The 26,299-nt window shown below is 34.8% G+C and overlaps 2 protein-coding genes across 2 annotated transcripts; both read left to right on the top strand.

The window, feature by feature from the left end:
- Positions 1–3,471: 3,471 nt before the first annotated feature.
- Positions 3,472–7,783, top strand: LOC130801211 (non-specific lipid transfer protein GPI-anchored 7-like). The gene is made up of 3 exons (XM_057665004.1): positions 3,472–4,010; positions 5,523–5,561; positions 7,237–7,783. Exons 1-3 carry the CDS (start codon positions 3,677–3,679, stop codon positions 7,329–7,331), a joined length of 468 nt encoding a protein of 155 aa, XP_057520987.1. The 5' UTR covers positions 3,472–3,676; the 3' UTR covers positions 7,332–7,783.
- Positions 7,784–8,594: 811 nt separating this feature from the next.
- Positions 8,595–20,809, top strand: LOC130801210 (FAM10 family protein At4g22670-like). Its single transcript, XM_057665003.1, has 11 exons — positions 8,595–8,976; positions 9,081–9,120; positions 9,212–9,373; positions 11,759–11,846; positions 11,930–12,010; positions 17,115–17,179; positions 17,492–17,632; positions 18,319–18,435; positions 18,524–18,748; positions 18,911–18,968; positions 20,380–20,809. Exons 1-11 carry the CDS (start codon positions 8,867–8,869, stop codon positions 20,469–20,471), a joined length of 1,179 nt encoding a protein of 392 aa, XP_057520986.1. The 5' UTR covers positions 8,595–8,866; the 3' UTR covers positions 20,472–20,809.
- Positions 20,810–26,299: the final 5,490 nt, after the last annotated feature.

Here is a 26,299-nt window from a genome sequence, read left to right as displayed (position 1 = left end):
TGAAAATTTCAAAATTCCTGGGTTAGGCCTTTAAATGGATAACTAAATGTAAAGTCAGCAGGGCCCCCAATCATGCTTATTTTGCAACACTAAAACTGAACTGGATTAGATACAATGGGTTCAGTTTTGCTTTGCCGTAAGTTTGATATTCATTTGTAAGATCGGGCTTGGGCCTCCTACTTTACTTTTGACTTAATAATATTTTATAAATTTGTAACACTAAATGAACTGGATTAGGTAAAATTTGCTTTGTTGGGTCATTCAATTCATATAATATAAGTAGACCTGTCAAACAGATCAGGTTGGATTGGGTTCGAATTCGAGTCATATATAAACAGGTTAGAAAATTCTTGACTCAAACCCAACTCATTTAGTTAATTGGGTCGAAAATCACAACCTTGACCCGACCTGCAACAAATCAGGTCGACCTTATTTCGACCCACTTAACCCGTTTATAATTTTTTTTGTTTTCATTTTAAGGTTTTTAACGTTGATTAAATCTAATTTTTTAGGCTTTAATTTTAACTTTATGTTTTTTTGTTGTTTATTTTGTATTTACTATGAAAAATAAGAAAATATTAAATGAACTAAGTTTAGCTTATACTTATTGATTTAACTCGAAATTAACACATTTAATTAAATGAGTTATACTTGTTTTTTCAGGTTTAAAATTTTGACCTGAACCTAACCCATTTAATAAACAGATCAGGTTGGATCGACCCATTTAATTAATTGGGTCAAAAGTCTCAACCCAAACCGACTTATTTCAAGTTAGGTTCAGATCGGGTTAGCAGATATGATCAACTTTTGCCATCCCTAATTATAAGTCTACTAGTCGAAAGCTTATGCCTCAATGCATTGGCGATTGCTCAAACAAGCAATGAGTGGCTAGCGAATGGTTTGCTCATTCGAGCATTCAAATGATGTGCAACTTTGTTAACTTTTGCGTGATCATTGATTCAACTTCTCAGATATTACGCTAATTTAGAAAGAACATTGAAGATACTCTTTTCCACTTTGTTTCACCATCAAAATGAAACACTTCTTTATACTATGTGCACATGCTTGATGGTTCCAAGACTTATCTTAAAATGGCTGGCTAAATTAGTCATGTCTTCCTTTCCTCAAGACTCCGTATACAAGAGTCCAAAACATAACTAATCAAACGTGTAAATGTCAATTTCCTTGACAGTAAATCCATACTGCGAATTCAATATCTTGTAGACGTGAAACTTAGGACTTATTCTATTAGACTAAATAGAACCTAAATCAAATTTATAAGATATAAACGTAACTAAGTAATTTTTCTTATGGACAATGAAAAAATTTCCATTAACTCCAACAAACCATACAGTACAAAGACAAAGCAACACTCATAGAAAAGGCCAAGGACTTAGAACTCCAAAAGCCTTTTACACCATGTGGAACTCATATGAGGGGAATTCGGATACAGACTCAACATCCTAAACTTGATAACAAGTTTTACATTTTTAACTAGCAGAAATAACACGAGCATGCCAAATACAATCATTTCTAGCTCGCCATATCTGATAAATAAGGCTACGGACAGAAGAAATAGCAATCTTTCTCATGAAGCAAGAAACCTTCCAATTGCTTGGATGAATTGACCAAAGAGAAGCAATAGAAACCAAGCCATGAAGTCAAGAGATTAACGCATTGACTACTAAAACTGCAACTAAAAAATTAAAGTGAGCAATGGACTCACAAGCTGTACAACAAAGAGGGCAGCAGTCATCAGGAGTCACGTCAATCCTCATCAAATGATCCTTTGTTTTCAACTTATTAAGCATTGCCATCCAAAAGATAAACCTTGCTTTCGGAAGAGAGCTACGATGCCAAACAACCTTACTCCAGCTAACATGAGCAGAAGACCCAATCAACTCTTTTATAGGCTGTGTTAATGTTATAGGTAGTAGAGTTGACCCAAGTGCTCATTTGATCTTTAACTTTGCACAATTTACGAATAACCCAACTTGCAATGGAAGGAGGGTTAAAGATCATCCAACAACCACCCTTAGTATACACTCCATGGATCCATCGAACCCACAAAGACTTATGCGTGCAACTCAAATGCCAAACAATTTTTCCAGTCGCAGCTCTATTCCATAGCTCAAGATTTCTGATTCCCAATCCACCCTCTTTCTTGGGTCTACAAAGGTACTCCCAATTCACATTACCAGGCTTCGTATCCTTATTATTATAATGCCATAAGAAGGCTCTACAAACAGCATTCACAGCTTTAATAACTTTTTTCGGAAGAACAAAAATTTGACACCAATAGGTGGTGGTACTTATTAAAACAGATTCACGAGTTGCAAGCGAGCAGCATATGACAATTGCTTCCCTTATTCATCCTTTATGATTATAAAATTTATTTACCTAAAAACGAATGACATAAAAACGGATTAAATTCATCCCTAGAAGTCCAAGTCTATACTCCTAAAACTTGTATGTGGCCGCCTCATGCGTGCGACCAAAAAAATTTTATACTTGCCGAATTTCAAGCCTTAAAACACCCATTTCAAGACTTAAAAAGCCAAATCTAACACTTAAAATCCTAGTCAAGCCTCGATCTTCATTCTCCAGAGGCTTAATTTAATTTTTTAGCTATCGACTTCAACCCTTAAAATACCCATTCCACCACTTAAAATGCCAATTCTAACTCTTAAAACCCGTACTCCAACCCTTAATTTTATATTTTATTTACCTACTCTAACTATAAAATATCTATTTCAATACTTATAATGTCTATTCCAATGGTTTAAAGTTTGTCAAATCTAAGACTTAAAATGCCAATTTCAAGGTCCAAAATGTCGAGTTCAAACTATTAAATATCAACTTCAAAATTATGGGCTGGACCTATGAGTGGTCTCATGTATGCAGCCGTCTTACCAGAGATTTACTGTGATACTTATGTGTAGAGGTGTTCAAATTTAGATTCGATGACTCGAAATTTACCCGACTTTGTAATCCGATTTGACCTGACTTCAAAATAATTTTCAATTATGTAAGTACAATATAAACATAAAGCTCGATTTCAAACTGATCCAAAATACTTAACCTGAAAGCAACCTGATAACCCGAATAAATAACTCCACTTATATATGAAAAAAGTCTCTAAGGGGTTTGGCATGAGGGATTTGAGGGAGGGAATGAGACTTTATTTCAAAACAAAGTCTAAGTCTTTATTTGTTTGAAGGGAATGAAAATAGAAAATTAGACTTAAAATAATAAGTCCTCATGATAAATGTCTTGAGAGGAGGGTGGTATTTGAGGGTGAGACTTTCCTTTTTTGTCTTTTTTTTAGCTTTCTCAAACAAACTCTTCCCATATATAAAGACTCATTAAACATAATAAATAAAGGACGAGATTTTTTATCTTCAAAGTCTTATAAAAAAAATCTCATAAAATTCCATTCCAAAATGCCAAACACCCCTTAAAAGTAAAATCCGGCCACTTGAAAACTTTTATTCCAGGTGGCCGCGTAACAGAGGAACCACAGCGCCCGGTCAACAGTCAGTTAAATAAAGTCACCAACCCCGGGCCCCACATTCACCTACCTGGCTCCTCAATCCCACACCCATAATAAAACCCAAATAATGTCCCTCCCAACAAAATTACTAATCATCTTTTTTATTCTTGAGACCATCTCAAGATGAATAAATTTACAGTACAAGTGATTGTCAAGGCTGCAACACTTGTAATATTATCATTAACGGCGGAGTTCACGGCGGCGCAAAGCTCAGGTGAGACACCAACATGCGCGTCAAAGCTAGTGGCGTGTGTGGACTACTTGAACGCCACCACAACGCCGCCATCAAGCTGCTGTAATCCATTGAAAGAAGCTGTGACTAATGAAAAAACATGTCTTTGCGATATTTACAGCAACCCATCTTTAATTCAGGCTTTTCATATTAATCTCACTCAAGCTCTTAATCTTCCTAAGCTTTGTCGTATTGATACCGGCAAATCTTCCAATATTTGTAACGGTTCGTTTCGTTCTCTAGCTTTCTTCTATTTTTATCGGTTTGTATCTAATTTAGGTCACGATACTTAGCATAAGGCATTAATTATGCAGCTATCTTCATCTGAGAGACCGTCTATTAAAGAGAAGACTTTAAAATAAGAAGCTAATATTTTTATTTTCTTTTTAATTTGTATTAATTAGGCTATTTAGCCCATATATCTAATGCGTTTTTCGAAGAGACCGTCTCTCACAACAATTTGTGTTCGGCTTCTCTCTTGAGAGATCGTCTTTTCTAAAGACGGTTCTCAAAAGCCAAGCCCATTATGTTAATTTAAAAAAAGAACTGACGTGCGCATGTAATTGTAATGTAAAAAGTCACATAATATATTTTTGGAGTTGTAACAATATTTATTTGGGGTTATAACATAATATATTTGGGTGTTATACCAACATATATTTAAGGATTATAACATATTTTATTTAGGGTTATAACATAATATATTTGAAGCTATAATAATATATATATTTGAGGTTATAACATAATATATATGAGTTTATAACAACATATATTTGTGGTTATAACATATTATATTTGAGGTTATAACATAATATATAGTTCGGTATACAATGATCTGTGTTTGAGGGTATACTATTTTATAACACCAAATATATTATGTTATAACCCTAAATGTATGTTGTTATAACTCCATATATATTATATTATTACTTCAAATATACATTGTTACAACTCTAAATATATTATGTTATAACCTTAAATATATATATTGTTATAACTTCAAATATATTATGTTATAATCCAAAATAAATTATGTTATAAACCTCAAATATATACTGGTATAACACCAAATATATTATGTTATAACCTCAAATATATTATGTGATTTTTCACATTACACTTATATGTGCGTATCAGTTTTTTTTTAAATTAACATAACGGGCTGGACTTTTAAGAACCGTCTTCAGAAAAGACAGTCTCACTGTCTCAAGTAACAATCGTTGTTTTTCTAATACGTTTACTTTTCGTTTAATTTATTGAGTGGGCATTGACAAATGAAACAAAGACAAAATGTTTGGCAGGAAACAGATTTTTCTTACACTTGCTTTTTGATTTTTCTAATAGAGTAAAAACAATGATACAAATATATACTCAGGCTGCATGCACATTAGATATAATATGTTAGCAAAGACGTCTAGGCCCTACGGTATAATTTTCAACTTTAGCATTCAATATTCTTAAAAGTCACATAGTTCTCTTTTGTAGGTTGAATATTTTGGCAAATGCTTTTTATCAATAAACAAACTGCTATCTAATTTAGCAAATTATTCTTTTATATATATCGTTATAATGCGGAAAAATAATATAAGAAAAAACCATCCTATGTAGAGAGAGTAGTAAAAACTAAGTTTTGTTTAAAGGATTTTAAAATCAAAAAAAGATTTGTATTTTTCTTAATTATAATTCTGATATGATTAATCTAACTTTCCTATATGTATGATTTTGCCTATTGTTTAGGTACTACGGCTTCTCCACCTAAATCTTCAAGCACTTTAGGTACGAAAATTTATCCTTCATTTTTTAAATTTTAATACTTGAATCTCTTATGTCTTAACCTTCTCAATAGAGAATTGTGATAATTTATATGAATATTGTTTGATAAATAAAATACCAAATTTGTCACTGCTATATTTGATTTGTTGTGTCATAAGCATAAAATAATATGTATGTGTCAGAGTTTAAACTCGTAACTTCTTTATTATTATAAGATTATTTTTATCATTTTTACCTGAATTTATAAGGTGTCATTACGCATATATTGTCAAAAAATTAGGAAGAGTGACGTCCCTCCTACTTTACCTAAGTTTCACCGCTTAAATTAAATGTCTACTAGTAGTACACTTGTAATTTGATATATGTATTTTGCTGGAAACTCATGTCCTACATGGATAAAAAAAATGTGGATGATACATGGTTAGTTGGTTGTTGTGAATATGGGGGAAGGTTACCAACTAATTTGCTACAATGCAGTTATGGAGTAAATGTTTTAGGTATCTTAAGTGGCGGCCTCTTGTTAAAATTTATGACCACATTCAAGCCCTCCAAGTAATTGTTGTTACCAATATTATACTCCAATCTTGTATTAATTTGTTTTAGTTTATATAGACTATTTTATATGTTGTATGATAATTTTGACGTTATAACTAGGCATTGTTATATTAGTTTAGTTTGTTTTATATTATTTGCTACATTGTCTTTTCAACATGATTTCACCTATATTATCTTACTAAAACCTATGAGTACATATCGTTCCACCCTCCTAGACTAAATGATATAACTCTATCTATATACCGCATTAAAATTATAATGTTTTCTCTTGATGTGTGTGCAAACTCCGTCCTCTATGACTCTACATATATATACCCTACTAAGATGGTATTTGGTGGTAACCAAGAGTTTGGAGTCTTCACAATGGGTCTTGGTTTGGGTTTGGGTTCAAAAAAATAAATTAGTCTGAATCCGAGTCAATCAGAAGCAAGTATAGGCTCATTTAATTGGTGTCATTGGTGTGCTCTCAAATTAGGCTATGGTTTAAAATGCAGTCTTGTTGACTTATCATGAATCTATTTTAAAGGCCTTCCAAGTTCTAAGTCTGGCTGGTTAGCAGCACAGCATTGGTATTTCGATTGAGTAAGGAGACTTGCAGAGAAAAATAGGTCAACTTGAAATCAAAGGTTCGGGGGTGAATGTTAAATGTACGGTTTAAATATTTGATGCGTGTTCGAGAAATCATTAGTAACAAAGATAGTACATTAGTTCAACAATCAAATTCTCTCTAGGAACCAATTCAATCAAAAGCTTAAGCTGATAATTGAAGTCCCAGGATATGTTATATACTCTAACACGCGGATGCAACACAGGCTCTCTTCATACATGATGCTCAATATTCCACTTTAAATGAATTCTCAGAAAATGTTATATACTCTAACAAATTCTACAACATCTACATTAGCCCTACAAAAAGCATGAATCTTGATTATGCTGCTTGAAAATGCAAGCCTTGGAGCCGGGCTTTGCGCCTAATTCCTGAATACTGAAATTTTGTGCGGAGTCATGGGATCAATTAATCACTCTACGACACAATTAGTACGAATGATCATACAATTTTTTGCTGTTTGAATGTGGATTTTATGCCTAAGGCCTTGTTTTCCTTTCGTAATCTTTTTTGCAGGAAGCGGTTCTCCAGGCAATGCATTTAACAGGATTACAGGAACTGGATTCGCAGCCAGCTTACTTGTGTTCATGGCGTATTCGATGTTTTATTAGATGGTTTTTGCAAGTCTTGTATAATACAGTATATATGATCCCATGTTTTATTAGTTTTTGCAAGTCTTACATTTTGTTTGGTATACTTTCGGTATGAGGTCGTTTGGTATTTATTTGCTAGGATTCTTTTGGTACTGCGGCTGATTGTTTGTTGTTGCTCGTCAACTAATAGAGAAGAAGTTGGCCATGTAGTCAAAAGCCTTAAAAAACTCCACATCGTAACTTTTTAGTTGTACTTAGCAAGACATCAAGCTATGTTTTTAGCTGTTTGATCAATCAAAAAGTAGAAAGTCAAAAGTCAATGAAAAGTCAGTTGTCAAACACACCATAAAAGACACAATCTCTACTAAGGAGTACGACACATTGGGGTAGGGGGATCCCATTGCCACCGCTACCATTTTCAAGACGTCTAGTTTGCGTTTCATAATAGGTAACAATGCAATAAATACGTGTGTAAGTGTAGTATGGTATATTGTACTTACACACACAAAATTTCTTTTAGGCCTATGCAATTAAATTTTTAGAGCTTGTCTGGTATAGGGGTAAAAGGAAAGTAATAGTTTACTGTGGAAAAAAATATAAAAATTCAATTGCTTGAAAAAAATACCAAACTTCTGAAATATAATCATTACTCACATATTGTATTTTGTGGGAAATTTTGTTCTACTAATTTTGTGTCCTTACCTAATTGTGGGATTCCAGGCATGCCATTAGACATATACTTAATACTTGTGCATAAGAATTGATATCTAAGCTTGTATGACATACCGTCTCAAAACTATTGTTTCTTTCAAATGGTTACATAAATGAGTTTTTTTTCTAAGTACATGTTTCTTGCTGTTCCTTCAAAGAAACAAGATTATGACAAAAGTAAAACTTTATCATTTTGTAAGACTGTTTCATGGTTAGACGGTTTCATAGTTAGACGGTCTCAAACAAGAAGCTAATAAACAAAAATTTTCTATTATTTGGACTATTTAATCCAAACATAAGGCATATATCACGGTAATACCGTCTCATATAAATATATGCAAAACTTCATATTCAAATCCCTAAAACAAACACCTATTATCAAGGTTATGAACTAAGCACTGATTCATGTCAAAAAAGCCCTAGACTTTTATTGCAAAGTTAGAGTCTCCGATAAAGGAATATCTAATCACAAATAATAATAAAAGTCACCATTATTATTGTTTTTAGTGTGTCCCGCTCATATATGTTCAGGCTTTAGTGAGGGATGAAAGATAATAACTCATACCATAACGAAAAATACGATCAAAGAGTGATTGGGCTATGTGGTAGACGCCCAAACAGTAAAAAGCTAACATTCAATCAAGTTTCCACACCTAATTGACATCTAAGCAAGAGAAGCTACTAGAAACTAGAAACAACTTTGGCGCTTTAAGCACACAAGTGCACAACTCTCAATTCTTCATTTCTTCTTTTCCGTCAAGTTCTTAAATCCTCATAATCATCTTTTCGACCGTAATCTTTCGAATAATTTCAGAAGACCTTCAAAGTTTCAGTAAGAAACAATGGAGGAATCTAAACTAAAGCAACTGAAGCAATTCGTAGAACTCTGTAAATCAGACCCTTCCATTCTCTCCGACCCTTCTCTTTCCTTCTTCCGCGACTACATCGAAAGGTATAAATTAATCATCGGCGTCGCCTTTTTTTTCTCTCTCTCTCTATCTTTATTTTTCGTTTTCTCTCAAATTTTGTACTCATTTCCTTCTTTTTTGTTTTCAGTCTGGGAGGGAAGCTTCCTGCTTCCGCTTATGGAAAATCGGTACATTTAAAAGGATTTTCGATTCGATTTTAGGTTTATTTGATTGCGTTTGCTGTTCAATTGTATTGTAATTATTGGTTTTTGTGATCAGAAATCGAATGCTGGTGATGAGAGTGACGAGGAGGATGAAATGGCGAATACAAAACCTTATGTGGAAGAAGTAGTAGAGGAAGAAGAAGAGGAGGAAATTGTTGAATCTGATTTAGAATTAGAAGGTGATACTGTTGAACCTGATAATGATCCTCCTCAAAAGGTATTAGTTTTTAATTCAATCATGTATAATTGTATACGAATTGCGAGTTATTAAGGGTATGTTTGGCCTAACTTTTGGAAAGCAACTTTTGTTTCCAAGTAATTCTGCAGAAACTGTTTCTAAAAAGAAATACTTTTTTTAAACATATGTGTTTAGCCTTATATTTTTGAAAGAGAGTTTTTGGAAAAAAAAAAAAAACAATTTCTGTGTTTGGCTTTTTTCCCATGTTTACTTAAAATTAGTATTGTTATGTGATAGAAAAACATATAGCATAAAAAAAAATTCAAATACACTAAAGTAATTGAAAATAAAAATAAATCCCAAATTTGACAATTTACTATATAGAAAAACATTTAAATGTGCTAGTAAATTTAAAGATAAAACATACATGAAATTTTGATGAAATTTTGATGTAATTTGATCGCATAATATTCAATAAGCGTAGAATTATTTAAAATAATTGAGATGTTGGTTGTGATAACAAATGAATAATTATGCAATGAAGTAGAAAATTTTGAATGTTGGAGGAAGATATAAGGAAAGAAAAAAAATAATGAAAAAGATTTTCATAGTTAGTTGGAGAAAATATAGGAATTTTTTTAACATAAGATCGAGAAAAGTATGGAGCTCTTTGAGAAGTTGGGAGGAGAAGTTATAATTTGTAGCCCCTTGTAGAAGTTAGAAGTTATTTTTATCTTTGTTCAAAATTGTTTCAACTTTTCTAAAAGAAATGCAGTGTTTGGCCAAGTTTTAGTTTTTCTATTGCAGAAGTTGCTGTGAAAGCTTGGCCAAACACTACCTAAGTTTGATACACATTTTGTTTCTAGAATTATGAAGAATAATATATTGGTAGTTATTACTACCTCTGTTACAAAATATTTTTTTTTTGGTATTGTTCGTTACTTAAAAGCTTATTAGATATATTGCGATTAACATATAAAAAAGTACTCATATTCTAAGTTTGATTTTATTTTAATTGTCTAATTGTGTATTTTCGTAATATTTTATTTTTATAATTTGTAGTCATCCATAACTAAAATATTAAATATTGCAGTAAAGTGAAATATAACAAGTATGATTGAACGAAGAAGTATATACAAAGGAGCAGTTGTAAAGAAAAATGGGGTGTTGTGCTTAACTCCCACTTTTTATACATATTTTGTTATAGGACTTAAGGATCTCCAAGCTGTACAATAAATCACATGTTTACTTTTCGTTCTAAGTTTTACACATTCTTTGGATTGTGATTAAGGAGGAGTTACACATTCTTTGGATTTTTGATTAAGGAGGGGAGGGGAGGGGAGGAGATTTGGAGAGATTTTGAGAGATTTGTTGGACTTGATTCTTTTAAATTCTTTTCTTTCAAATTTATCTCTATTACGTTATGTTTGAATAATAATTTTAAAAAGAAAAAACGGAAGGGAAGAGAGGGGAAGGAAAGATGAATAGAAGAAAAGTAACTCTTGTTTATTTAGCAGGAAAGAGAGGGGAAAGGAAGGAGATTAAAGTTTTCCTCCAAATCTTTCTAACTTTAGAGAGATTGAAATCTTAACAAAAATTATTCATTTAATACCACCCCTTCAAATTGCTTTCCTCCCATTTTATTATTCAAACAAGAAATTTTATCCCTTCAAATCCCTCTCTTTCTTTTTCTTTCATCCAAACACACATAAAACTGTGATTCAAACTAAGGAAATTATATTCCTTTAAAATTCTCCCGTTCCTTCTCCTGTAAATCACTATATTAAAAAGTGTTTTAAGAATAAGGACTAAATAAACCCTAACAAGTAACAACTTTGATAGGCGTGTGATTTTGTCACATATTGCTCCACTATCATTATTTAGGATAAGTATAAATAAAAAGTATACAAAGTTCTTATGGCACTTATATCATAATGCATATCCATAAATTGTACACTTAAAATTTTTTTGATGGAATTGTTAATGGTGCTTGAAATCAAGAGAATTTCAATTGAAAATAATCTTTTTCTTTTTACGAGAGTAGAGATGATTAAATTTGGCTCCCTTATCCTATCAAGTAGAGAAGTACTTTAGTGGAAAGTAATTTGGCGATGTGATGCTGTAGTAGACTCCATTATTTATTTATATCAAGTTTTCTTTCAAAGTTGATGGTATTATGAATTTATGATAGATGGTTGATTTAAAGGGCAAGAATGGTGCAATTCTTTATTACTTCGCTAAGTAGGGTTATATTGTTACTGACATTATGTGTTTAAAATAAATGCATTGAAATTTAAAAGAAAAACAATTAACTACTCTTTCAAGTTTTCTAAAATTAGGTGATATCTTTTAATGTATACTTTGGGACCTTTTTTTCTTAATATGTTTTAAGTTGCGACTCTTATTGGGATTGGGAGTTTGCAGATGGGTGATCCTACAGTCGAGGTCACAGATGAGAACCGTGAGGCAGCCCAAGAAGCAAAAATACAGGCAATGGAAGCCATATCTGAAGGTGTTGTCTTTTTTCCTTCAAGTATTTGAGTGTTTTTTGCAGCCATCATTGGCTGTATTAATGCGTGATCTTTGAAATTATAGGTAGGCTGGAGGACGCAATTGAGCATTTGACGTCTGCAATTACACTCAATCCAACATCAGCTATAATGTACGCTACTCGAGGTAATATCTATTACCTCTGAAGATTTGAAGATACTGTGTTTGTTGTTCTATGAAAAATTACAGTTGTTATTATTGCATAATGGAGTAACTCCTTCTGTATATATACATAAGCAATATTCTATTTTTAGGAAACTAAGAATGTCAGTTATTACTCATGATAATAACTGTTCTAATATAAGGTAACTGTCTTCTATAACTGAGTGATAAACGTTTCTGTTCCAATACTCCCCCTCAAGTTAGGTCGTGGGATCACCGATGCCTAACTTGCATAAAGTGCTATTAAAGACCTCTGATGAAACGGCTTTTGTTAGAATGTTAGCTAGTTGATCTTTCGATCTAACAAAAGGAAGACAAATGACCCTGTTTTCTAGTTTCTCCTTGATAAAGTGTCTATCAATTTCAACATGTTTCGTTCGATCATGTTGGACTGGATTCTTAGAAATGCTTATCGCTGCTTTGTTATCACAGTATAAAGGACTTGCCTGTGTCTGGTGAAAGCCTAGTTCTCCTAGTTTTCTGATCCACAGAATCTCTATAACTCCTTTTGCTATCCCTCTGAATTCGGCTTCTGCACTTGACAAAGCAACTACCTTCTGTTTCTTGCTCTTCCAAGTGACTAGATTACCCCCTACAAGGGTGAAGTATCCCGAGGTAGACTTCCTGTCGTCCCGATCACCAGCCCAATCAGCATCTGTATAACCAATAAGATCAAGGTCACCATTTTTTGAGTAGAAAACGCCTTTATTACTGGTTGTCTTTAAGTATCTTAGGATCCTTAGGACTGCGGTCATGTGTTCCGCTTGAGGTCGATGCATGAACTTACTTACAATCCCTACTGCATAGGCGATATCAGGTCTCGTGTGAGACAAGTAGATCAGTTTCCCAACCATTCTTCTATAGCGATCTTGATTTGCCTCTTCTGCCCCTTCAACAGTTTGTAGACCGTGATTAGCTACCATAGGAGTCTCTGCTGGTTTGTAGTCTAACATCCCTGCTTCTGCTAAGAGATCTAAAATGTACTTTCTCTGATTGATGAATATCCCCTTCCTTGATCTTAGGACTTCTATTCCAAGGAAGTATTTCAGTTGTCCCAAATCTTTCATTTCAAATTCTTGGAATAGTTTGCTCTTGAGTCGATCAATTTCCTTAGGGTCGTTTCCAATAATCACCATATCATCTACGTAGATCACGAGGCATGTAATTCAGTTTCCACTCCTCCTGAGAAATAGGGTATGGTCTAAGTTGCTCTGTTTGTAGCCAAATCTCTTCATTGCTGTAGTGAATCTCCCAAACCACGCCTTAGGAGATTGTTTCAAGCCATATAGAGCCCTTTTAAGTCTACACCCCTCTCCTTGACTAAACTTATCTGAGTACCCGGGTGATGGCTTCATGTATACCTCTTCTTCAATTTCTCCATGTAGGAAGGCATTTTTTACATCAAATTGAAATAGAGGTCAATCTTTATTTGCTGATACTGAGAAGAGAACTCGAATGGTATCGATTTTAGCCACAGGAGAGAATGTTTCTGAATAGTCTACCCCATAAGTCTGTGTGTACCCTTTAGCAACCAGTCTTGCTTTATAGCTCTCAATGGTTCCATCAGCATGATACTTGACTGAAAAAACCCATCTACAGCCAACTGTCTTCTTATCACCTGGTAATCTACACAGCTCCCACGTTCTGTTTTTCTGGAGAGTCATGTTCTCTTCATCCATAGCTTGCTTCCATTTTGGTTCTTTGAGGGCTTCTTCAGTGGTTTTCGGAATATTACTAGAATAGAGAGATGCATTGAAGGCGACAACTGTCTCAGCTAATTGTTCATCATCCAGTTTACAAATAGGATATCGGGACCTCTGGGATTCATACTCAAGATCATACCGATTCGGAGGCATTCCTCTTGTACTTCGAGGGGGCAAATTATATTTCCTGGGGACAACAACGCTACTTGGCACATTATAGTCAATTGATATATTAATGAGAGGAGCAGTAGAACTCGATGTTACCTCTTGTTCGGCCGGATGCTCAGGAACTGGAGTAGTAGTCTGAGGAGATGATTCAGTAACAATGTCAGTGGCTTGTTCTTTGGGAGCTCGACTATCAGCCAAGGGATGAATTAACCAGCTGAGATCCGCACTCACACTCTCCTCCTGAGATCGAGGCTGGGTGTAGTAGATAGAGTGTTCAAAGAAGTCACAATCCATGGTGGTATACATTTTGTTATGGACAGGATCATAACATCGATAGCCCTTCTGTGTAGTGCCATACCCAAGGAACACACATTTGACTGCCCGAGGTTCAAACTTTGTCCGAACCCGAGAGGGGAGGTGGACGTACACAACACACCCAAATATGCGAGGAGGAAGGGATTGAGAAGAGGGAACAGGAGTGAAGGTATTGAGGGTGGCAAGTGGAGTTTGGAAGTTGAGGATTTTAGAGGGGATTCGATTTGTGAGATAGGTGGCAGTAGCAATAGCCTCAGGCCAAAAATGGACAGGCACATGAGTGTCAAACATGAGAGCTCGGGATATCTCAAGTAGGGTACGGTTTTTACGTTCAGCAACCCCATTCTGTTGCGGAGTGTCGGGGCAGGTGGTTTGATAAACAAGGCCGTGATCGATAAAGAATTGTTTCATTGCAAGAGAAATATATTCACCACCATTATCTGAGCGAAGGATTTTTGGTTTTGCATGGAACTGAGTGAGAATCATGTTATAGTATTTCACAAAGACATCAAAAACCTCAGATTTGTGTTTCAAAAAATAAACTCAACACATTCGAGAGCAATCATCAATAAATAACACATAATATGAAAAACCATGAAAGTCAATATGTGGGGCTGGGCCCCATACATCAGAGTGCACAATATCAAAAGGTTTTGGAGCACGAGTATTATTGGAAAAATAAGAATGTTTAAAACTCTTAGCTAGTACACAAGTTTCACAATTTTGGGATGTAGTACAACTATTAAGAGAAGGAAAAAAACGTTTTAGATAACCTAAGGATGGATGTCCTAAACGACGATTGCAAGTCCTCAATTAGTGAGCAGGAGATCCATGAGCAAGCATTACACCACTATTTTGAATCACCTCATCGACATAGTACAGTCCACCTCGTTCAGTACCACGCCCAATGATCGTCCCTGTCTGAGCATCCTGCACAATACAATGGTCAGAGGTTAAAAGCACAGTACAGTTTAATTCCTTGGTTAACTGACTAACCGACAATAATTTATGAGATAAATTGGGAATGAACAAGCAATTTTTTAAGATGAAGAGAGGGAGAGATTTGGACTGGTCGAGCTTGGTCAACTGGTACAGAGTCCCCATTGGTAGTTTGTATGTGGGTTCGGTTAGAAGGATAAGTGAATTAAAGATCACGAGGGTCAAAGGTCATTGTATCCGTTGCCCTGCAGTCAAATATCCATTAAGGGTGACGTTTAAGGCTAAGGAGACTTGTGGAGAGTTGGTTGTGTGGGCTCGAATTGGTATTGGGCTTTGTTTTTGGGCTTAAGGGTTTTGAGGTGGGGATAAGGGCTGCTGGATTATAAATAATAGGTGGGATAAGGGTTTTAGTGTCCCCCTTTCTCTCTTCCTCCCAGACGGCTAGACTTTCTCTCTCTTCCTCTTTTTGGTTTTCACCAGTGTAGTCCATTCCTTCTGTGGTTATTGTTTCTCCTTCCCCTTTGCCCCAGTCACCTTTAACTGATTTGCTACATGATGTATCGGGTTGGTCAGCGGTAATTTGGTGGGCCTTGCCGCCGGTCCGGCTTGCTAGTGCCTTGGTGGCGGCCCGTCGTTTCTGTAGATCGTCCCACCACTCAGGTTATCCCACAATCTTGAAGCATCCTTCCTTAGTATGCCTTGAACCACCACAATGAGTACATCGGAGTTTTCTCCGTTCATCTTCTTCTCGGCTTTTCTGGAAGACTTTGTTTCTTGTGGCCAAGCCCGATCCTATCTCTGAGGGATTTGTTTCCAGTGATGGGACGCCATTCATAATCCGTCGGCGTGCTATTTCTCGTTTGATTGTAGCATAGGCTATCTCCACCGTCGGTAAGGGTTCAGTGTTGAGAATTTCTCTCCTTTCTTTGTCAAGATTATCATGAATTCCAGTGAGTAATTGATAAAGTCGTTGTCTCTGTATGTATCTATTAAACTCTGTTATGTCCTGTGAGCATGTCATTGGGTTTGGCATTCTCCGGTCAATCTCTTTCCACAGCATGTTAAGTTTACCATAGTAAGCTTCTATAGTATCATTGCTTTGTTTCATCGTTGCTGCCTTGGAATTGAGATCAAAGATTTGAAGTTCATCCCTTCCATATCCCAAAAGGCTTTCGATTCCTAGCCATAGACTTTGTGCTGTTGTATAATCTAGGAACTGATTGACAATCTCGCCATCTATATTCTCAATTATCCATGATATGACCATGAAGTCTCTTTGTTCCCATTGAACGTAATTGGGATCTGATGGGGGTGGAGGGACGGCAGTGATGTGGCTGAGCCGCCCTCGACCTCCAATGGCTACGTGCATTAATTTGCACCATTTTGTGTAATTGTGATATGTGAGTTTTTCTGAAATTTTGACAGAGGTTGGATTTTCTGTTTGGTTATTTGTTTTGTTAAGTTTTTGAAACATCTGGAACGTTTTGAAACATCTGGAACATCTGTTCCAACTGTTCCATGGACATTGGGGTATTGTGTGTTTGTTCTTCTGGAAAATCGGCCATTTGCAGGTAAGATATGGTAGATGATGAGACCTTCCCGGATTTAAACCTTAAGGCTCTGATACTATGAAGATTTGAAGATACTGTGTTTGTTGTTCTATGAAAAATTACAGTTGTTATTATTGCATAATGGAGTAACTCCTTCTGTATATATACATAAGCAATATTCTATTTTTAGGAAACTAAGAATGTCAGTTATTACTCATGATAATAACTGTTCTAATATAAGGTAACTGTCTTCTATAACTGAGTGATAAACGTTTCTGTTCCAATAATCTCATGCTTTGCTTCAGGTTATATGTAGAATTTTTCATTCTTGTTGAACGATGGGTTATTGTAGCATGCTGTTTTTTCTGCTGAATTTCTATTGCTGTTCCACAGCTAGTGTTTATGTCAAGATGAAGAAGCCAAATGCTGCTATCCGAGATGCCAATGCTGCCTTGGAGGTATAATGTGCTGGCATACTTTTTATATTTGAAAAGGTTATGGTTTAAATAGCCTATTTATTTTTATGTATGTCTTGCATATCTGTAATGGAGTTCTTAAATATGCTTATTTATACTTGTACTCGAAGAGCATTTACCTGTCCACTAAATATGATATTTATAGATACATAAATGCCTGACAATTCTACTGCTTGCTTCTTACTCAATTTATGCATAAACTGTTGCTGATATGACAGTAAGTTGTGGTACTCTATTATTTGTTACATAGTGGACCTTTCTGAAATCACTACTATCCTGAATTCTTGTTTACAGATAAATCCTGATTCTGCTAAAGGTTACAAATCCCGTGGCATGGCAAGGGCAATGCTTGGTCAATGGGAAGAGGCTGCAAAAGATCTGCATGTGGCTTCCACAATTGACTATGATGAAGAAATAAATGCTGTCTTGAAAAAGGTTCAATAATTCTGAATCCTTATAATTTCTCTCTGAATTGACTTTGTTACAATTGATTTACTTCTGAGAGATTTAGCTTCTGCATCCAATTATGCAGTCCTTTTTTTGTTGGTTGCATTAATCAGGATCATGGTGCAACCTTTAGCTTAAATTAAAAATTATAGTCCGTGTTTGGCAATGGTCTGATGGTGCTGTTTGACTAGCTATTAGCAATTCTTGTATAGATGATGCATATGCTAGAATTTAGCAACTTACCTAACATTGAATAAGTTCTATATAGGGACCATAATGCCAATGCATTTTTCCCCTAAACATTTGAGGTCCTGGTGTATCTAACCCTCATAGGGATCATAGCCACACCGATTATTACTATCACTCCTAGTATAAAAATCTGTGTAGCAATGTGTTCAATGTTGGAGCTTGGAAATAAACAATTTGCTAGTATAAATTTTATTGGAATTTGAAGGGGTGGACATGATCCTAGATTATCTTAAAGAAGTGAATTGGTTCAATATTTTAATCATAACTAGACAGGTAGCTTAAATGTGTAATAGTGGTTGCCTAATATGAGAGAAGAATACTGAGTAGCATATTTCGTTAGAATTGGTTATTTAGTGTTATGTGGTTTTCCATCTTATGTTTGGGAGATAATTTTTTCTGACACATCTATTATATTTGGTAACCAGGTGGAACCTAATGCACACAGGATTGAAGAGCATAGGAGGAAGTATGATAGGCTGCGCAAGGAAAGGGAAGAAAGAAGGGATCAGCGTGAAAGGCAGCGCAGACGGGCTGAAGCACAGGTTGCTACTTTTATCATATTTTTTGCTTTAATTAAATCAATGTTATTTTGCTTCCTGTGGATCAGAACATAGCTAACTTCCAATGTAGGCTGCATATGAGAAAGCCAAGGAGGAGGAGAAATCGTCTTCAAGTAGACCTGGGGGCATGCCTGGAGGCTTCCCTGGAGCAGGAGGCATGCCCGGAGGCTTCCCTGGAGCAGGAGGCATGCCTGGAGGCTTCCCTGGAGCAGGGGGCATGGCTGGAGGCTTCCCTGGAGCAGGAGGCATGCCTGGGGGGATGCCTGGAAATGTTGATTTCAGCAAAATCTTAAATGTGAGTTTGAAGTTGGCAATTGAATGTTGATCTTAATGATTTACTCATTGATGATTAGCTTGCCTAATAGTTTTAGGCAGTCATGTAAAATTTGAACCTTGAATATTTTAGCTCATCTACTGGTTGATGATTGTGATTTATGATTGTGCTTTCTTTGATCAGGATCCTGAGCTGATGGCAGCCTTTAAAGATCCAGAGGTCATGGCAGCGCTTAATGATGGTTAGTACAAATATCATTATATTCTGAGTTCTGAGTCTTTTGACTGTTGATGTGGCTATTGTATTCATCAACTATGCACCAAACAACTTGTGTTTTTGAATAATGCCACGAACCTAACTTGTTTTGTTTGGGTTATAGTTTGAAGGAATGGGATTAGTAATGTTTGTTTTTAATATCTGCATGCATGTTCAATAATACTAGCTTACTAGTGGAGCTGTTTTCATGATCATTGCTTATCAGTTATCACCAAAAACTAATTAACTAAAAATAAGTGTATGCTGATGTTGAAGATGTTATCATAGGACCTTCCATGTCAAATTATGTGGATAATTTCCTAATATCTTACCTTCTTTATTCTTTGTAATTGGCCTCATTTAATACGAGGTCATGTTTAAGGATATTTTGAAATACTAGAACTTTCTTTTGAACTCTTGAAATTCTATGGCGTTCTTAAAATTTTTATTTAGTAGAAGTAATTTCAACAGTGTTAAATTATATTATTGAAATGTACTGATGTGAAATTATAAATCTGGAGCACAAAACAATTGTTTTTTTTTTTTCGAGATGTAGATAGTACTTCATACTAATGAGGTATAGTTTCATTATTGAATTCTAAGTCTACCAAAATTCTTGGTTAATAGAAGTAGCATAATGGGTACTATAAGAATGTTTCAAATTTAATGTACTGAATGAGCAATTGGGACAAATGGAAGGGTTGTATATTTGTTTTGAGATGTAGGCAGTGCTTTAGAGTTTAGCCCTAGTGGGATGTAGTTCCACCCCTGAATCTTAGGCCCCTCTCATGCTTGCTGTAAAATGTCCATAACTAGAGTCACCTAAAGTCTTCACGAATTTGTTGTAGCGGTTGTTTTGTTGTGTTTAGGATGATTTGCTTATAAAAATGCCGGTGGGGAGGGGTTTCTGAGACTTCAAATTATGTCGATCAACTACACATTCCTTGCTTGATTTAGGGTTAAAAGGCCATAGGATAACAATTTAATTTGTCTTTTTTGTCATACTCCATAGTCCATCCTAGCAATACTACCTTTGTTGCACTTGCTGCATCATGATTGGTTGAATTAGTAAGCCCTCACCTCCTGCTCTTTCAATCAAGAGTTGTTTATTATGAGGTGGAGTGGACTGGCGGAGGAGGGGGCTTTTGAATGGGCTGGCTTTAGAGAGTTAAGAGTCACTAGTTGAGACTGATAACCGGAATCAGGGTTTGTTACCTATCCCAAATAATGAAGTAATGTTACAGCGTTTTGTTTTCATGCTGATATGTTATAGTATTTGTTTATGCTATGGTTGGTCTTTTGATGTCTACCTATTTGCATCTGTTTTTTAGCTCACTTGTATTGTGAAGGATTTGATCAAATTTATGAGAATTCCCTTGATTTGTTACCCTTTACAGTAATGAAGAACCCGGCAAACTTGGCCAAGCATCAAGCGAATCCGAAGGTGGCTCCAATAATAGCCAAGATGATGAACAAGTTTGGTGGCTGATTGTGAAGATATAGGTTCAAAAGTCAAAACATGTCAAAAATAGTAATGGTTCTCGTTGCAAATATTAATAGATTAGTCGTAGGTACTATACTTTTTGTGTTAAATGCTCTTCCGGTTTTTGTCCATGTTTCAACATCGTTGAACTTTTATACATTGCAACCCAACAGATAAATGAAACTTTTATTTTGGGTCAGAACATATGTTGTCCATTAAATCTAGAGATGAATGCTGTTATCTTGTATTTTTTTTATTTCTAGCATTAGTTTATGGAATTATCCAAAATGTGCAGCTGTCAGATGTTGTCCTAATAGTTGAGCTTCAATGGTAGAGTATTCTATGCATATACTCCTACTCTTCTGGTTCATATTCTGCATATTAATTTCGCTGTTTCTTTTCTTTTTCTTTTTTTTTTTTTTTTTTTTTTTTTTTTTTGGCATTGATGGTACAACGCCAATCTGGGGAGGTTGAGAATGAGGGGATATGACGATTTGAGCTCTGATTAAGGGATGTGGTGGAACTCCGCCTAAAGATCTGTATCGATGTTCCTTTCCTCTACTATTCAGTTATGGATTCTTGTGTTAATTAATTCTAACGTTAAACTTTTGACATACTAATTGTACACCTTTTGTTTTACAATTAGGTGAAATGTTTCCATTATTGAGGTTTCCGGATTAAGCTTTTAATATTTCGTTGTTTTTTATTTACGATAAGGGTATGCTTTTCTCAAGGGATGTGCATCAAGAAAACTTTGATTCTATGAAGACTAGAGACGGTTTATTAGGGGTGAGATTGGTTATGAGGGTAAATAGGATTTTTTTTGTTCTTTACAATTTGCCCTATTTACCCAAAAATTATGTCTTGTTAACGTAATAATAACCGGACTATTATTTTTATTTATTAGATTTCCGTCAACTTTTCTTTCCTTATGTATTGGTTGGCACGACTTTTACTACTCCTCTGGGCCCAAAGCGAATGCATTTAACCATTAAGGGGGATTAATTGATTATTTCTTCACTTATCATGATTTCCATTGAAAACGATGATGTATTAGAGTTCGAACAATGTGTTCCAAACTTCAATATTGCCGAACTCTCAAATATGAAAATTACAATAGAGAAGAGATATAGGCTAGTGTTTGGCTTGGGGTGTATTTTGTGGATGTGATTACAATGTGATTGAGAGCTCTCTATTTATAGGAGAGGTCATACTAAGTTACATTAAGTATATTAAAGTTATGAATAAATGATAATAAAACATCTCCAAGAACTTGAAGAGTCAAAAACAACATCTTAGGAGTATCAGAAACATCGCTCGACCAAAGCAGAGGCTCGCTCGGTCGAGTGGCCTGGTCGAGCGGGATACAGTAAGTGTCTGTCTGCATTCTGTCTGCTCGCTCGACCCATCATGAAGCTCGCTCGGTCGAGCGACACTTCAGAGGGCTTCTGACAGTATTGCTCGACCTTACATTGTAGAGCATCTTGAACTAAACCTTTGCACTTTTTTATTAAGTCCCATAACTCCCATGAATAACTCATTAATTCATACTTTAATCATCATTATAAACCACAATCATCAAGACTCATCTTAATACACCCATTCATGACATACTTATGGGATTCCATCCCAAGAGTCACCACATGAATGCACACAACAAATGTGCACTCAAGTCACACCAATCATAACATCCATATCTTTTTCTTGCAATTGTGCAAGTATGACGTTAACGTTGTCCTCAAAGATGAGAATATTAAGTTTGATTAATTAAGATTGAGAGACTTGTAGCAACTGGCAACCAGACTTGATATTTGTGACGTTAGAGGTGATTAAAATTTACCATCAGTGTCGGACATTCCTTTCGTTGGTAATCCTAAGATCGAATCGTTAGCCAAAATATAAGGGGAAACTGCTTTTACTGTAGTCTGCAAATTCATTCAAACGTCTTGTTGGTAATTCTATAAGCTCGATTTCTTGGCAAAAAGGTCTCAATTGGATATGATCATGAGTTTGTAATGCGCTTTCTGACTCTAAATTTAGGGGGTGTGGTACGAGAACATAAAATATAATGAAAAAGAAAATGATAAAAATGAATAAGGGTAAGGATATGAGTTTTAGTTATATGTTGTTTGACATGAAAATGTAAAGAAAACACTTATTTGATCATAGAAGGGAAATTTGTTACTTGACATAAATGAGTGGTAAGAAAATAAGGGATTGAGTTAACCTAATATCATACCAAACAAAAAATATAGAGTAATGGTAATTGAATCCCTTACTTGGTATTAAAAAGTTCATACCAAATACCCCTAATTAAGTTTAAAAAATTAAGAGTTAGAAAGCGTCTCTCGGTGGTACAATCTAAAACAAAAACTCTATATTCTCATGATATGCATGAGATGAGCTATTTAACTCATGTATAAAACTTGTCTCTCAGTAAGACCGTCTCATACAACAATTTTTGAAAAATTAATTGGGTTTGTGTTTGGATTTACAGTTTTTAGATCTAAACTCAACTTAGACCTTAATTACTCATCTTTGACTCAAATCCGATCAAACTTGTCTTAGATCTAAATCGATGGGTTTGGGTTCAATATTATAAGATCCTAGTCCATTCAAAATAAATAGATCCAAGTCATCATGACCAACCTATTTTTAGACGGTTTCCATTGATCGATGTATGTTGTTCTCCTTGATACTAAGATTTACTTGATATACAACTATAATTTAGGGAATTTCCGACTCTTTGTCTACTTGCTTTGGTGAAGCATCAGTTTTCCAAGGAATATCATCCACTATTTTGTGTACTTCCTTTTGACAATGACCATTGTAACTTGTACTTCTTCATTTTCCTCAAAAAAAATCTAGGGATACATAAGTTTTAAGAAAAGATAATTAGCAAAAAACTAGTCTTCTTTGATTTTGTCAATAAAAAATCGTTTTATGGATGTCCATTTGCGTGGAAAATGTGCTATTTATGTGGTGTAGTATGAAGAGTGATTGTCTTTGAATTAGTAGAGTTGACTTAGAAGAAAAATCTTTGTTTAGATAGAAGACCTTTACTAATTATGATATAAAATATCTAATAAATTGATGGATAAAATATGTAAAATATGCTTGTCTTTAATTATATATTCCCTCCATCATCATGAAATAACAACTCACAATTGCACAACAATTATGAACATCGTATGGACAATTAAATTGTGGAATAGGATTAAAAATAAGAGATAATAAGAGAAGATATATAGAAAAGAAATTTTAAAATTGGTATAAATATTATTCAAAATAGAAATGTTAAAAAGTAAAAATAATGTCTAAAATATAAATGTTAACAAGTTTGTGTCTACGAAGGGAATAATTTTTTGAGACCTAGCAAATTCATGTGTAGTTTCGGGTTCTTAAAAATAAATGAGTTTGGAACTTAGTCTAGGGTCTTTGGACCTAGACTCGATCTATTAAATACACCAAAATTAATTTAAAATTTGTTCTAAATTTATTTTTAATACTTCACTTATTTGGACTCAATTTAGTCTTATATATAATCCATATACCTATTTTGGTATTAAAGAAACTCTTAAATTGTAAAAAAGTTTAAATATGAATAATCAAATCAAGAGTCAAGATCCATTTAGGACCCTAAACCCATAAAGTCATTCGAGTCTAAAATTTTCAGACTCTAAGATGTCGGGTCTGGGTATGATTTCACAAAAATTAATAGGTCTGAGTTTAAATGTGATATCCAAATCCGACCCATGACCAACCTTAACGAGAATATTATATATTTTAGAAATTCTCATTTAAAACATCTCATTGTCTGATAGTTTTAAATTGGGTTAATAAACCAATTATAGTATTCAAACATACAAATACTCATTTTTAGAATTTGGCCTCATTGTTTCAATCCGTTGAGCCATAAGACAATACCATTAAAGAGTTTCTCATTATACTTGGTCTTTAGAGATACTCACTACTACATTAACGAGCAATGGCGACGCTCTATTGCGACGGTTAGTTATGAACCGTAGCAATAGATACTCTATTGCGACAGTTAGGACCCTATTGCTACGGTTATTTTTAAACCGTCGCAATAGACCACTTTCAACCGTCGCAATAGACATTTACTTTCAACCGTCGCAATAGATATTACTTTCAACCGTCGCAATTGATGAAATAATATTAGGGCGCAGTTGCCGGGAAATCAAAAATAAAAAATTTCATTTACTTTCAACTTTCCCACTCCCACCTTCACTTCCTCTGAATTTGTTATCACAAAACCCTATTCTTCATTCTTTGCGAATTTCCTCTTTGCCAATTTGATATCCTCTGAAACGTCATTGATTGCTGAATTTCATTCTTTGCGAATTTCCTCTGAAACTGAATTTGATTTCTTCATTCTTCTTTGCGAATTTCGATCTAGTGTTCGTTGGTTGCTGAATCTCGATCAATTGAAACTTAAATTGAAACTGAAATTCGATCAATTGCTGCTTTGTTCTTGCTCGTCCTGGAGGTTGTTCGCATCCCTACTGCTGCTCAAAATAAAGGTACTAAAATTTGCGTTTTCATTCATTGCAGTTCTTAATTTTGCTTGATCTTGTTATACCTGATCTTTTTATTGTTCCTAACTTTGAGGATTTCGTTGGTTTTGTTAATATACTGCTAATTGCCCAGTGGTTATTTTTTTTGTTCGCTTTTTTTTGTTAATATACTGGAGGTTGATTTCGTTCGCATCCTCTTAATTTTTTTTTGATTGAATCAGTGGTTATTTAGATTGCCCATGTATCATTTTCAGAATATGTAGTTTGGTTGAATCAGTGGTTATTTTGATTGAATCAGTGGTTAACATTACTTCTTTAGAGATGTCAGATGGTTAATGTAGTACTAATTTATTAGCTTAGTAATTATTAGTGTCATGAACTATGAAGGAGATCCTGACCTAGATGTACTACCAAATGAAGTCCTCAATATCTGACTTCCATCTCGAGAAAAGCAAAGACTTGTTACCCCCATAGAGTGTAACTCTTTACCTTAAAGGATGATTTTGTTTGTTTCATAGAAGAGTGTATTTTGATGAGTTACACTTGAAACATTTTGGTTGTGCTCTTCCAGTATGAAATCAGTTTTTTAGTGTGAATCATTACCTTAAAGGATTTATTTACCTTTCTTTGCTCAATATCTGAATCATTATTATTTACTCAATTCTACTTTAATTTATATGTTGACTAAGTAAAAATTAAATATATAGGAGAAGTATGTGGTACACGATGCTGGCAAAACATGGGCATTGACCACTATGAATGCCATGTGGAAAGATTGGAAATGTAGGTGTAAGAGGTTATACTATTACAAATATAACACTTATGCTGAAAGATGGAATAACCGTCCACCAATAATTCCAGATTACCAATTCGAACTACTTCTAAAGTATTGGGATGCTGAGGAAGTTAAAGTATGTATTCCTCTTCTTATATTAGAAAATCTGAAAAATTATAATGGAATAATTGTTTACAGTAGCGTTGTGTTTTCGTAACCCTATACTTGCGCGTGCATAATAAAGAACAAAACAGAAATCAGAATACAAAGCCATTTCTGTCAGTGTTCTTCTGCTGACTGCACGACCTTTGCTTCGATTTTCCATGCACTTCCGGTGATTGTGAGGAGGGTTCTTGGGCCATGACAGTAAGGCCCATGTAAGGAGATTCCAATTATACCCTCCACATCCTCCTCTGAACTCCGGTCACTCCTGGGCTGATCCGTCAAGGTGGCCTGGTCATCATCGGTTTCTGTTCTGTTGTACTGTTTCTGTTCTTGGTATACTTGTTCATCTCTGAATT

This window comes from Amaranthus tricolor, chromosome 15, assembly GCF_026212465.1.
Source record: "Amaranthus tricolor cultivar Red isolate AtriRed21 chromosome 15, ASM2621246v1, whole genome shotgun sequence".
Classification (NCBI taxonomy): Eukaryota; Viridiplantae; Streptophyta; class Magnoliopsida; order Caryophyllales; family Amaranthaceae; genus Amaranthus; species Amaranthus tricolor.
Note: the sequence above shows the minus strand (reverse complement) of the source record. Positions and strands in the feature narration are given on the sequence as shown.